Source organism: Ictalurus punctatus, chromosome 19, assembly GCF_001660625.3.
Source record: "Ictalurus punctatus breed USDA103 chromosome 19, Coco_2.0, whole genome shotgun sequence".
Lineage (NCBI taxonomy): Eukaryota > Metazoa > Chordata > Actinopteri > Siluriformes > Ictaluridae > Ictalurus > Ictalurus punctatus.
In genome coordinates, this window is record NC_030434.2 from 1,212,884 (window position 1) to 1,225,788 (window position 12,905).

Sequence of the window (12,905 nt, forward strand, 5' to 3'; positions counted from 1 at the left end):
TGTGTGTGTGTGTGTATGTGTGCGGTTTACAGGGGGGATTACATTCTGTATAAAGATGGTAATGTTGGGAAGCCGGAAAAAGTTGCTCGTAATTGGGCCAACAGTGAATTCAACTTTGATGATGTGCTTCAAGGCATGATGGCCTTGTTTGCTGTGTCCACTTTTGAAGGATGGCCTAGGTATGTCAGACACATGATTAAAAATTCAAACACACACACACACACACACACACACACACAGTGAAACACTACAAGATTAAGAATTGTTGTTTATATACCTTGCATTTACCTCATTCTCAAAAGTGCACAACAGGTGTTTATTAAGTGATTTTTATTGTGCAGTTAACTTAAATTATTCTCCATAGTATATTTACAAAAGTGGTGGTTGAAAGTTTGTGAATTTCTATTGGTTTATATATTACTTTCTCTTTCCTGTTTCCATTCAGCCTCCTGTACAGAGCCATAGACTCCCATGCAGAAGATACTGGCCCCATCTACAACTACCGTGTGGTCATCTCTGTCTTCTTTATCATCTATATCATCATCATCGCCTTCTTCATGATGAACATCTTTGTCGGTTTTGTCATTGTTACATTCCAGGAGCAAGGAGAGCAGGAGTACAAGAACTGCGAGCTGGACAAGAACCAGGTACTGATACTGACAAGTATGACAAGCAGTATGAAAACATCTCATTTTTAACTGCAAATTTCATGGCTGTATGTAAATGCAAGAAACACTGTCTCCAATCAAAGGTCATAGGTCAGTCAGGGATGATGACTTAAATAAATTAAATTCAAAAGATATGTCTACAGTTACACACTGATGATGGGGAGTTGTCTGTATTAAGCCTTGAAAAAATCAAGTGATACGAAATTCACACTAATAAAGCAGATCACAGTTGTCAATTGAATTAACATTAAAGCAAGATATACAGTATACACTTACCAGTTAAATTATTAGGAACATAATATTAATACTGGGTTGTGGTGTATTGTCATATACACTTATGCTTACTTTTTCTCCAGGGCTGCTTGCGCATAACAACTTCTAAGGATTATTAGCTTATATTAGTTTATATCCTCTGTATTGCTGCTTCAGAAGTCCTTAATCTACTCTTGTGTTAGCATTCCCTTTAACTCTGTGTGTGTGTGTGTGTGTGTGTGTGTGTGTGTGTGTGTGTGTGTGTGTGTGTGTGTGTTTTAATCTTGTGATTCTTTGTTGTAGTTGGTGCATTTTTATTTGAATTCTGACCACTGTGGCCATACATGGATGCACATGATCAGCAACAACACGCAAATGTGCCATTGACTTTCAATTGATGTTTGATTTATATTTAGGGGCCCAAAATGTGCCAAGCAAACAGTCTCCACACAATTACACCATCACCAGCAGAACTGTTGATTCAAGGCAGTTTTGGTCCATGCATTCATGATGGAGATGCCAAATTCTGACCCTACTATCTGAATGTCACAGCAGAAAGTATATGTATAATGCCTGGCCACAAAAAAGGTCACTATTTGGATTTAAATAAGCAAATACTTAAGAGCATATGATTTGGATCATTATTGCCGTGATATGTTGTAGTTAATATGTTTTAGCTGGCAGCAGTACTTTTAACCCTAACTGATGATGTGTGTAGCTTCTTATTTTTTAAACAACCATGCCGTGGAAGACATATCCCATGGTCATGAAAAAGATGTTACTGTGTTTCAGAAGGGGCAAATTATTGGCCTGCATCAAGCAAAAAAAACAACTATAATAATAATAAAAAAAACAATCAAGGAAATTGCTGAAATCCCTGAAGTTGCGTTAAGAGCTGTCCAACATATTATTTAAACCTGGAAGGAGAGTGGTGCACTGTCAACTTTGAGGAAGAAATGTGGACAGAAAAATGAATGTTCAAAATCTTGTATGATCATGATTGGAGATAAATCCTTGGTGAAGTCACATCGTAAAAAATCGACAGTAGAACTCATGGCTATGTTTAATAGTGAAAGTAAGAGCATTTCCACATGCACAATGTGACGAGAACTGATCAAAAACTAATCAGAAAAAATTACTTAAATTTACTAGGGAGTGTAAAGATTGGACTGTGGAGCAAAGGAAAATGGTCATGTGGTCTGATGAGTCCAGATTTACCCTATTCCAAAGTGATGTGTGCATCAGGGAAAGAAGGGAAGAACATGAAGTGATGTACCCATCATGCATTGAGCCTACTGTACAAGCCTCTGGAGGCAGTGTCATAATCTGGGGTCGCTTCAATTGGTCATAAGGTCATAAGAGGTCATAAGGCTCATCAACATTAGCAACAAAATAACGTCAGCTGTGTACACTGAATGTACTGAATTTCCATGTTATCCCATCAAAGGATTTTTTGTACAGGCACAAGTTTCCTCCAGTTGCTGACTGGCATGTCCGTAGCATATGTGTGTGTGAATGTGTATGTGAGTGTTCCCTGCAATGGATTGTACCTGAATAACCATGTACCCCGCTTTGTGCTTGATGCTCCATGGGATAGGTTCCAGGTTCCCCACAACCCTGAAGGGTGAATTAGCCACTACAGGGTCCTCACCTTAACCCCACTGAAGGTCTTTGGGATGTTCTGTAGAAGACTTTATGGAGTGGTTCAACTCTCCCATCGTCAATACAAGATAATCAGCAGAAAGATTAATCAGACTAGAGAACATTTTTCCAACTGTCCAGCTTCTGTGAACATGCCATGGTCAAAGCTTCTTGATATCCCCTGCTTTCAACAATAATGTTAAGTAAATATTTCTCTAATTGAATTCAATTCCCACCTTTGCCCTGTGTGCGCAGAGTTTGCATGTTCTACGTGCTTCTTGGATTTCCTCCGGGCACTCTGGTTTCCCCCGCCAGTCCAAAGACATGTATTGTAGGCTGAATGGCATCTATAAATTGTTCAAAGTATGTGAATGGGTGTGTGAATGTGTGTGCGATTGTGCCCAGCAATGGGTGGCCACCCCATCTAGAGTGTCCACTGCATTGTGCCCCGAGATCTCTGGGATTGGCTCCAGGCACTCCTGTGACACTGTGTAGGATAAGCAGTAGGGGATGGAGCCAAGTTCAGATAACGCAAGTTTATGTATGTAACCCTGTTCTATGAACACCGTATACACACCAGAGACGCTGTTTCAACAACTTGGATACTTTCTTGTGTGCATGTGAACACCTGTTGATAACTTTTGACACTAAATCATTTAGTGACCATACTATAAAAAGCCATCAATAATGGAAGACATTCCCTCTGGAACCTTATTGGCCAGATTGGCATAGGTTCTGAGTGATGGTGGACCCTGTCAGTTAACCAGTCTTCATAGAACCGGGTTATCCCTTCTAACCACCCAGGATGGTGTTTTATGACATGTTGGATCACCTTTATACAAGTGGGGCACAAGGAACTGACGCTCATGCTCAGACTGACTGGTGGGGCATTTGGATATGTTTTGGCCATTTTTGGGGCTCTGTTTCTGCATCATTAACAAAGCAATGTATGAACTGAAGACCAGCCAGTACCGAGACGTCAAGATAACTCACTGTTGTTGATCCTTGCTCTCCAGAGGGGCTAGACGTCTGCTGCCTTAGCATAAACCTGTAGCTTATATATGGGAAACCAGCTTATCTAGTGGTTAACCATGACAAGCGCCACTGGGCAAAGACCTGCTGTGCCAGTAGAACGGCTTGGCAGGATGCATGAATGAGGAATGGTTAAAAGAGTAGCTTATAGCTGAGCCACTTCTGACATCAGGCCATCTTTGATGCTTCGCCATTCATTCACTTTGAGTGAAACTACAAGCTCTCTTCTTGGTCTTTACTCTGGGAATCCTTGATCAACAGTCCTGCCCACTTAGGCTAGCAGCCTTCCTGGGCTGTGACAATTGCTCATGTCTGACTCTCACTGGGGTCTAGATTCTTGATGCGAACATGCCTGGAATATCTTAAGAAATACATGGGGCTTGCCTTATCTTTACATTTCCTCATTTCCTGGAGCTACTCAATGCAGTTGGCTATGGGGAGCCTGAAAGACACCTTTGCTGAAAGACACTGTGCAATACAGAGGGTTACCCATTCCAATCCTCAATATGAGAGTTAGTGAGATCACTAATTTAACAACTCAGTCATATGATCTTGAAATTAAGAGGGCAACAACACTCCACCATGCTTGAGTCTCCTCACACACAATGCCTGACACACAGAGGGAAGCCCCCACTGGCCTTAATTGTGAGGTTAGTGTTATGTAGATCATTCAAACACTCCAGCTAAAGAGCTACTAGCCTGAGAGAAAACCGAGACAGCTCATTAGAAACAAAGTAATAAAGTTACTATATGAAGATAATATGCAGTTAATATGAGGCTATTGCCAGTTTTGTAAGACAGGATCCCCTGTAGTACTGACCCTAGTGTATGAGGTAAGGAGAAAAAAATGATTGCCATTATGGCTTTTTGGGTGCATATTAGTACACCGCTACTGGTCGAACCCTGGTGTTTTTGTTAGGATTTTAACTCTTCTTCTTCTTATATTCAGTGGGGGCTTGAAACGCTGACCTTCTTATCAGTAACCCAGAACCTTAACCGATGAGCCACCACTGCCCTTTAAATAATTCAATATTAAATATGCAGTACATATATAATTAAATATACACTGTCAGTCAAAATTTCCCACAGATCTTTTTTGTTAGAGTTCAGTCACTATTATTATTTAGAATTGGAGAGATACATTCAAAATATATGTCAGTGTTTATGTGGGGATACATCTATATTCAGAGTTGATTTTCTGGGCAAATATTCAGTTTACTAGAAGTATCTACAACCCCAATTCCAAAAAAGTTGGGATGCTATGTAAAACATAAATAAAAACAGAATGCAATGATTTGCAAATCTCAGAAGAGATAGAAACATAGAAAACATATCAAGTGTGTAAACTGAGGAAATGTACCATTTTAAGGAAAAAAATAAGATAATTTTGAATTTGATGGCCACAACACATCTCAAAAACGTTGTGACCTGGGCAACAAAAGGCTGAAAAAGTAAGTTTTACTAAAAACAAACAGCTGGAGGAACATTTTGAAACTGATTAGGTTAATTGGCAACAGGTCAGTAACGTGACTGGGTATAAAAAGAGCATCTTAGAGAGGCAGAGTCTCTCAGAAATAAAGATCTGGATGGAAGCATACGTATATACTTTTCAGCATTGATGGTGCCTTTCCAGATGTGCAAGCTGCCCATTCCATAGGCACTAATGCACCATCAGAAATGCAGTCTTTAACTGAGCGCTGATAAAAAGCCAGATGGTCCCTCTCCTCTTTAGTCCATGGTTTCCAAAAAAAAAATTTAAAAATTCAATTCGTCTGGCCACAGAACAGTTTTCCTCTTTGCCTCAGTCCATTTTAAATGAGCTTTGGCCAGAGAAGACGATAGCATTTCTGGATAATGTTCACATATGGCTTCTTCTTTGCATGATAGAGCTTTAACCAGCATTTGTGGACGGCAAACTGTGTTCACAGACAATGAGTTATGGAGATGTTTCTGAGTCCATGCAGTTACTTCCATTGCAGGATAATGCCTGTTTTGAATGTAGTGCCGCCTGATCATGGGCATGCAATATTGATTTTCTTTTCCTTTCCGCACAGAGATTTCTCCCGATTCGTGGAATCTTTTGATGATATTATGTACATTAGATGTTGAGATATTCATAGTCTTCACAATTTTACGTTGAGGAACATTACTCTGAAATCTTTCCACAAATTGTAGATACAGTTTTTCACAAATTGGTGAACCTCTGCCCATCTTTACTTCTGAAAGACTCTGCCTCTTTAAGATACTCTTTTTATACCCAATGATGTTACTGAGCTGTTCCCAATTAACCTCAGCTGTTTCTTTTTATTAACACTTACTTTTCTAGCCTTTTGTTGCCCCTATCCCAACTTTTTTGAGATGTGTTGCAGCCATCAAATTCAAAACTACTTAATTTTTTTCTTAAAATGGTACATTTACTCAGTTTATACATTTCATATCTTTTCTATGTTCTATCGTGAATAGCATATGGGTTTATGATATTTGCATATCATTGCATTCTGTTTTATTTACATTTTACACAGCGTCCCAACTTTTTTGGAATTGGGGTTGTACATGTACAGTGCCCTCCACTAATATTGGCACCCTTGGTAAATATGAGCAAAGAAGGCTGTGAAAAAGTGTCCTTATTGTTTAACCTTTTGGTCTTTTGTTAAAAAAATCACAAAATTACTCTGCTCTCATGGATATCAAACAATTGCAAACAAAACACGGGTTTATAAAAAATTAAAAAAAAAAAAAAAAACCTTAAATATAGGTGTGCAACAATTATTGGCACCCTTTTACTTAATACATGCTAAGAGAACAGCTATGAGTCTTCTCCTATAATGCCTGATGAGGTTGGAGAATACATGGTGAGGGATCTGAGACCATTCCTCCATACAGAATCTCTCCAGATCTGTGAAATTTTGAAGTCCACACTGGTGGACTCTCCTCTTCAGTTCACCCTACAGGTTTTCTATGGGTTTCAAGTCAGGGGACTGGGATGGCCATGGCAGGACCTTGATTTTGTGGTCAGTAAACCATTTTTGAAGCTCAACAACCTTGTGCCGCACATCAGTTATATTCCCTGGGCTTACCCACTGTTATGAATGACTAAGGGAATTTGGGCTATGCGTTACCTCATATTTATACCCCTGTGAAACAGGTCATGGTTGAACAGTTTCCTGTTCCTAGTCACCCAGGTGTACTAAAGAAAATATAAAATATCAGTGGGAATATGCTTCAAATATATTTGTATCATATGAATTCATAGAGGTGCCAATAATGGTTGCACACCTGTATTTAACAAATATTTTTTTTTTTTTATAAACCTGTGTTATGTTTGCAATTGTTTGATATTCATGAGAGCAGAGTATTTTTGTGATTTTTTTTAAACAAAATATTATCCTCTATATGGTTAAACAATAAAGACAATGTTTCACAGCCTTCTTTACTCATATTTACCAAGGGTGCCAATATTAGTGGAGAGCACTGTATTTCACACCCCCAAGATTGCCAGATTTTTTTTAGTAGATGTGTCTGAGATGGGATTTTACATTAATTGCCTTTAAGCCTGGAAAAAAAACCCTCAGAGAATAGAAAATGTTGCAGAAAGAAGCAGATCACTTTTTTTCACATTTTGCTGTCAACTATAATACAATATATGATAAAAACAAGAGACAGTTGAAATAACAACAACAATAATAATAATATAAAAATAAAAACTATATATATATATATATATATATATATATATATATATATATATATATATATATATATATATATATATATAAATGATAAGATGCTAAGTGTTAGAATAAACATTTAATAGGAGTCTAGTATCTAGTATAAAACATTTTTTTGCATAATGAAATAGAATTACAGCTGTGGAAAGCAGGAAGCTTAGACATAGTTGTACAATCCTTTATCGACATACAATCGAGAATTGTCCCAAATGTATTTAATGTTAACTTTAGTATCCCATTGTTCTTTAATGTATCTACAATGAAGAAAACATGAATTTCAGGGTGACATATTGTGATTACACCAAACTGCCATACAGTAAGGCTCGACTCGTTTGAGCCAATATCACAAAAAAATCAGAAGGTCAAAAAGGTGACATATAACTGAGACACACCTCTGTTTTCAGCAAATTCAGATTCACAAGCACATGGCCAGAGCTTCATGTATGATGCATACAATGCACTTGTATGCAAATGTACCGATTACTATAATGAAAGTGTAATGAGCTGATGATGATCTAGGCCTGCTCATCCTGGCACTAAACCCATACACTTATATTTTAGTACAAGATTCCTGCATGCACAGTTGTTATCACGGTTATTTGCATTACATCAGTAATGTGTTTAAATATTGTCCATTTATAAATCAGCACTCAGAGTTCTGTCTAACAAGTACCAAGGTGGTTTCCTTCCAAACTAGATTAGTCTTTCCGTTTGCTCATTTCCTGCTGAGTGCAAAAAAGACATTGACCCACTTGAATTGCCTGTAAAATGTCCCTTCTATGTCATGTTTATCTTCTGGCCATTTCAGACCACCAGTTCAGTTTCCTTCAGAAAGTGTGGAAGCCAGAATAGTCATTAGGAAGGTTTGTAAATAGTCCTGATATTGTGCCCAATCAGAAAACAACAGACAGCAATTATGAATAGTACTGATACCATACTACATTGAGAATGCGGATTGCGCAAACTCACCACAGAGCAGGTTGTAATGGTTGGGGTTGGGGTGCCAGCCAGGTTTATTCCTGGCAAAATAACTTTTTTGTTTACTTGTTTGTTCATGTTTTTGTTTGTGGTCAAAAGTCAAGTCACTGTACAAAAGAAACATACAGTATACTTCAGGCAAAAATCCAAGACCTTCATATGGCCCCTTTTAGCTGTGTAAGAAACTTAATTTGTTTACCACCATAAATATTTAAAATCAAACAAGACAACAAAATGTCATCTTAAAGCATATTTAAAAAAAAAAAAAATGACATTGAGCGTACAGGCAAAATCATTTTCAATCTGCGGTATTTCAAATTAATCGGCCGTGTAAAAATATATAACAAATCAATGTTACGACAAAAGGAGAAATACATTGCACAATTCACACGTCATAATGTTAAAAGACAGAAAATAAATAAACATTGAAATTCACAATTTGTTCTAATACTTCCTGTTGTCAGTAGTTATACTGTTGTCAGTCACTCTTTCATCCTACCCTATACAATATCATGCAGAATGGTGTAATTGGTGGTACAGGTTCTCCTGAGTCAGTGACAGTACTATAAAGGGCCATGTAGTCAGAATCTTCCAGGAGTGCTTTTCAGAGTACATAATTTAAAATTCTGAGGTTTTTGTTCATCTCATGTTTGGTTGAGTACACTTGAGCAGAAAAAGAGGAGACATGTGGTATCATTATCAGCGGGAGCTCTAGACAGTGTGTCACAGGCAGTGTTATACTTTCCTTTTTATTACTCAACTTTAAAAGTAAGTTCTTGTAGTTGAAGCACACATCAGATGAGCCCTTGGCTTTTGAGTTTTAAAAACCCATGTCAGTGAATGGTCAATCACCATCAGTGCTTAATTTGTAAATCTGCAGGTCCCAAAACACTAAGAGTATAGTGATCCAGCAAATCAAGAGGCATGCAAAAGGTCTCGGTCCCCAAACCTGCAGACATGTAAAGACATGTTCTAGAATATCATGTAGGCAGTATATAATATAGATATTCAGCGCTGATAGGTAGGCCTATGTAATTGATCATACTGGTACATCAATGTAACGAGTTTATAGCAGTGAGTATTCTCAGTACAAAGAGAAACTTATGGATTGCACATTCTATCACCTTATCAAAACAGAACCATAGGCCTACTGTGCTGTCACCTCACTTAGAGGCAATTTGAAAACAAAGCTACATTTCATACAGTAGGCCTACTTAAAATAAGCTAACATTAACTTCACAATATAATCAAGAAAAAAGCGTCTTACTTAACACATATATACGTAAATAACAAATATTCCACAAAGCTGTCATGTCAGTGACCTTCTTCTCTTTCCTCTGTCGTGTTTTGATTTGAGTGTCTGTGGTGTTCCCATGTCCCTTACATATTCATGAGCGCACAAATGGCTCGGAATTTAATATTATAAGCGGTGGGCCCACAATGGTCAGAAACATCAGCAATGAGATGGTGGGAATGAGAAGGGATGCATGCTGCAAGCTACAAATGAGATTCATTTTGGAGTAACTCTGCTCACACTCCACTCGAGATTGGTATGGTATTCACAGTAGCCAACAACTGCCTTAGTCCTTCTGGAACTTTTTTGTGTATTTGATTCCCTGTACTCCCTAAAAGCCAAATGACTGTATATGGGCTGCTAACTACATTTAATTCCTGGCAGTCAATCTGATTTCAAAGCCATGTGCCAGGTTGACAATGTTGAGCCTCCTTGTAAGAAGTTCTGGAAAACTTCCACAATCAGGTTAGCACTATCACAGCTAGTTGTGGGAATGGCCACCAAACTGCTTCATCAATGACCTGCTGCCGCTCACTCTCTTGGACTCTTGCCTTTTTAGTATTTTGCTCCATTTTTACATTGTCGTTGTTTGTATTCATGAAAAATGCTGTTAATTTTATTTTCATCATGACGCACTCTACAACCCATGCGTGACTGTAAGTCTTGCTTCGTGACAATGAATTCAGGTAAAATTTGAACATAAAATTCTAACATTATTTGTAAGAGGCTATTGATTGGCTATTTGCAATATTTGAGCAGCAGAAATATAAGATTAGCATTTTTTGCAGTTTTTTTTTGTTCTATTTTACTTTTGGTGCATTAAAAACTGAAACTATTTGTTTTGATAATATTGCTGCATGAAACTTTAAACATCCAGCTGCAGAGCTGGCAGATCTACATTAAAAGGTTACAGAACAACTGGGTGATACATTTGAGAGGTGTTGGTTCCTGTTCAGGCAGGATCCAGCTCAAACTAATCTCTGGTCACCACAGTAAAAGTGCTTCCTTCGACGTAGTACCTTCATTTCTCCTGAGATCAGACACTCTTTTGTACAGTTGAGTATTTGTGCTCAGCCTTATTTATACTTGGCTGCTCTGAGCTTGTCCAAGACAGACTGGATATCATAGAAATGATGCTCAGTGGATGGAGAGTAGATGATTTCATCCAACTACACAATGCATACTCTACCATGACTTGCTCCATAGGGTATTCCCATGGCAAAACTTTCAACTGATAAAAATCATGAGTACACACAAAGGCATTTTGGTCCATGAGAACTTGCCAATACCCACTATTAAGATCTACTGTAAAGTGGAGACTTTACAGTAGATGCTCGAGCTGGAGATGCCAAGATCTCCTCAATGGTGAGTAGAGGTTATGCATCTGTTTGTTCAATGGGATTCAATTTGAGGTATTCTATGCAAACTCTGAGATCAAGACCATGGGTGCAGCCCTAGTAGATGAAGATCAATTATCATTTACCAACATCTCATCAAGTAGCTCTTTCTTGATCTTCAACTTGGGTGGAGATGCATGGTAGGGCTCCGCTTGTGAGGCATATCTTGTGTCATAAAGATCTTTTGAATGCTCTAGTGCACTCGAGCAGTTTTGCATACAAACTTGTCCCTGATATGTTGCACCCAATTCATCAAGCTGAATATTTTCAGCTCTCAGCCTTTGCAGAAGGTGTACTATTTGTTGCAATCACCTTTGAAACAATACAATTTATTTGTGACACCAACCTGCAATGTCGAGGAAAATCAATCCTTCCAGCCTAAGTCAAAAAACTATAGAGACAGAGGGTTTATAGATGTCAAAAAGTAAATGAACTTTATTGAAACAATAAAGTGAGACAGTCTGCAAAGGGTATGAATTATACATACACATACATGTCTTTATATACCTCTGAAGCAGTAAAATTATCCCTAGGCAGGGCATTCACCTGTTCTTTCTGGAAACAAATCAATGTCCATCGCCTTAACTAATTATTCACACCCATATGATACCTTTTATTTGTGGCGCATGCGTAATCAGTTGTATTTTCTTTAAAAGTTTTACCAGACCTGGGTATTTTACTGTGTCACATTATTTACCCTATAGCCTCATCTGGTTCTTTCCTCCTGGAATTCTTATCTCTTCTTTTGACACTGATTTGCAAGCTTCGAGGGCCTTGTTTAGAAACCCAGTTTCTGGTATGTGCCTAATTGCTCTTTTATTGCCACAAAGTGAAGCTGCTTTAGACAAACATAAGGTTCTTAATTTACTGCCATAGAGTGAAGCTGCTTTAGACAAACACAAAGCACTTAATGTACACATTTCGAATACCACCTGTTAGAAAGTGTTTTATAGTTTTAGATTATGCTTGCTCTGCAGAGGTACAGATTGACACAGAAAACATTTAGGCCTACTGTTTAGTAAGACACAGAATTCCTCTAACTGAATACACACTTATAACTTGATCAACACGTGTACTATGAGTTTATATAATGCTTCCCACAAGTAATTCTTAACTATTGGGTATAAATTGGGTATACATACCAGATTATACCTGATGAACATATCCAAACATTAGTAAACTTTGTAGATACACACATTGATTGCACTTTATATCCTATAAAAACCACTGAAGAATAAAAATTATTTGAAGACAAAACAACAACAAGTATGATGCAGGACCTGCTATGAAGAGTGATATTCACCTCATTCATTCCTAATGGTTGGCTGGCTCCTCCATCCACCAGATATAATGGACCATCCATATCATTAATTTGCTTTTAGTAGCTTTGATTTTGGTTCACAATTTTTCAAGTAATAGTATACATCGGGGAAAATAAGTATTGAACGCGTCAACATTTTTTCAGTAAACATATTTCCAATGAGGCTATTCACATGAAATTTTCACCATACTTTAGTATTAACATTTAGTATAAGACATCCACACATATAAAAAATTTAAACATTGAATTCCATAAATGAAGTTATGTGTAATAAAGAGGAATGACACAGGAAAAAAAGTATTGAACATGCTCACTGAAATTTATTTAATACTTCATGGAGAAGACTTTGTTTGTAATGAAAGCTTCAAGACGCTTCCTGTATGAAGAAATTAATGGGCCGTAGTATTCAGGTGTGATTTTGGCCTGTTCTTCTAAACATATTGTCTTTAAATCTTGTTCAATTGGATTCAAGTCAGGTGATTCACTGGGCCATTGTAATGCCTGGATTTTTTTGCTCTGAAAAAAAATTGAGAGTTTCCTTTGCTGTATGCTTTGGATTGTTGTCCTGCTGGATGGTCCACCCACGTCTCATCA

At 37.7% G+C, this 12,905-nt stretch overlaps 1 protein-coding gene across 2 annotated transcripts in view; it reads left to right on the top strand.

Moving 5' to 3' along the window:
* cacna1c (calcium channel, voltage-dependent, L type, alpha 1C subunit) overlaps positions 1-12,905 on the top strand; it is a 317,859-nt gene that overhangs the window by 209,689 nt on the left and 95,265 nt on the right. For both annotated transcript variants that reach the window (XM_017494341.3, XM_047162132.2), the window contains exons 28-29: positions 33-179; positions 446-647. In XM_017494341.3, coding sequence (XP_017349830.1) covers positions 33-179; positions 446-647 — 349 coding nt within the window. The remainder of the gene's footprint in view (positions 1-32; positions 180-445; positions 648-12,905) is intronic.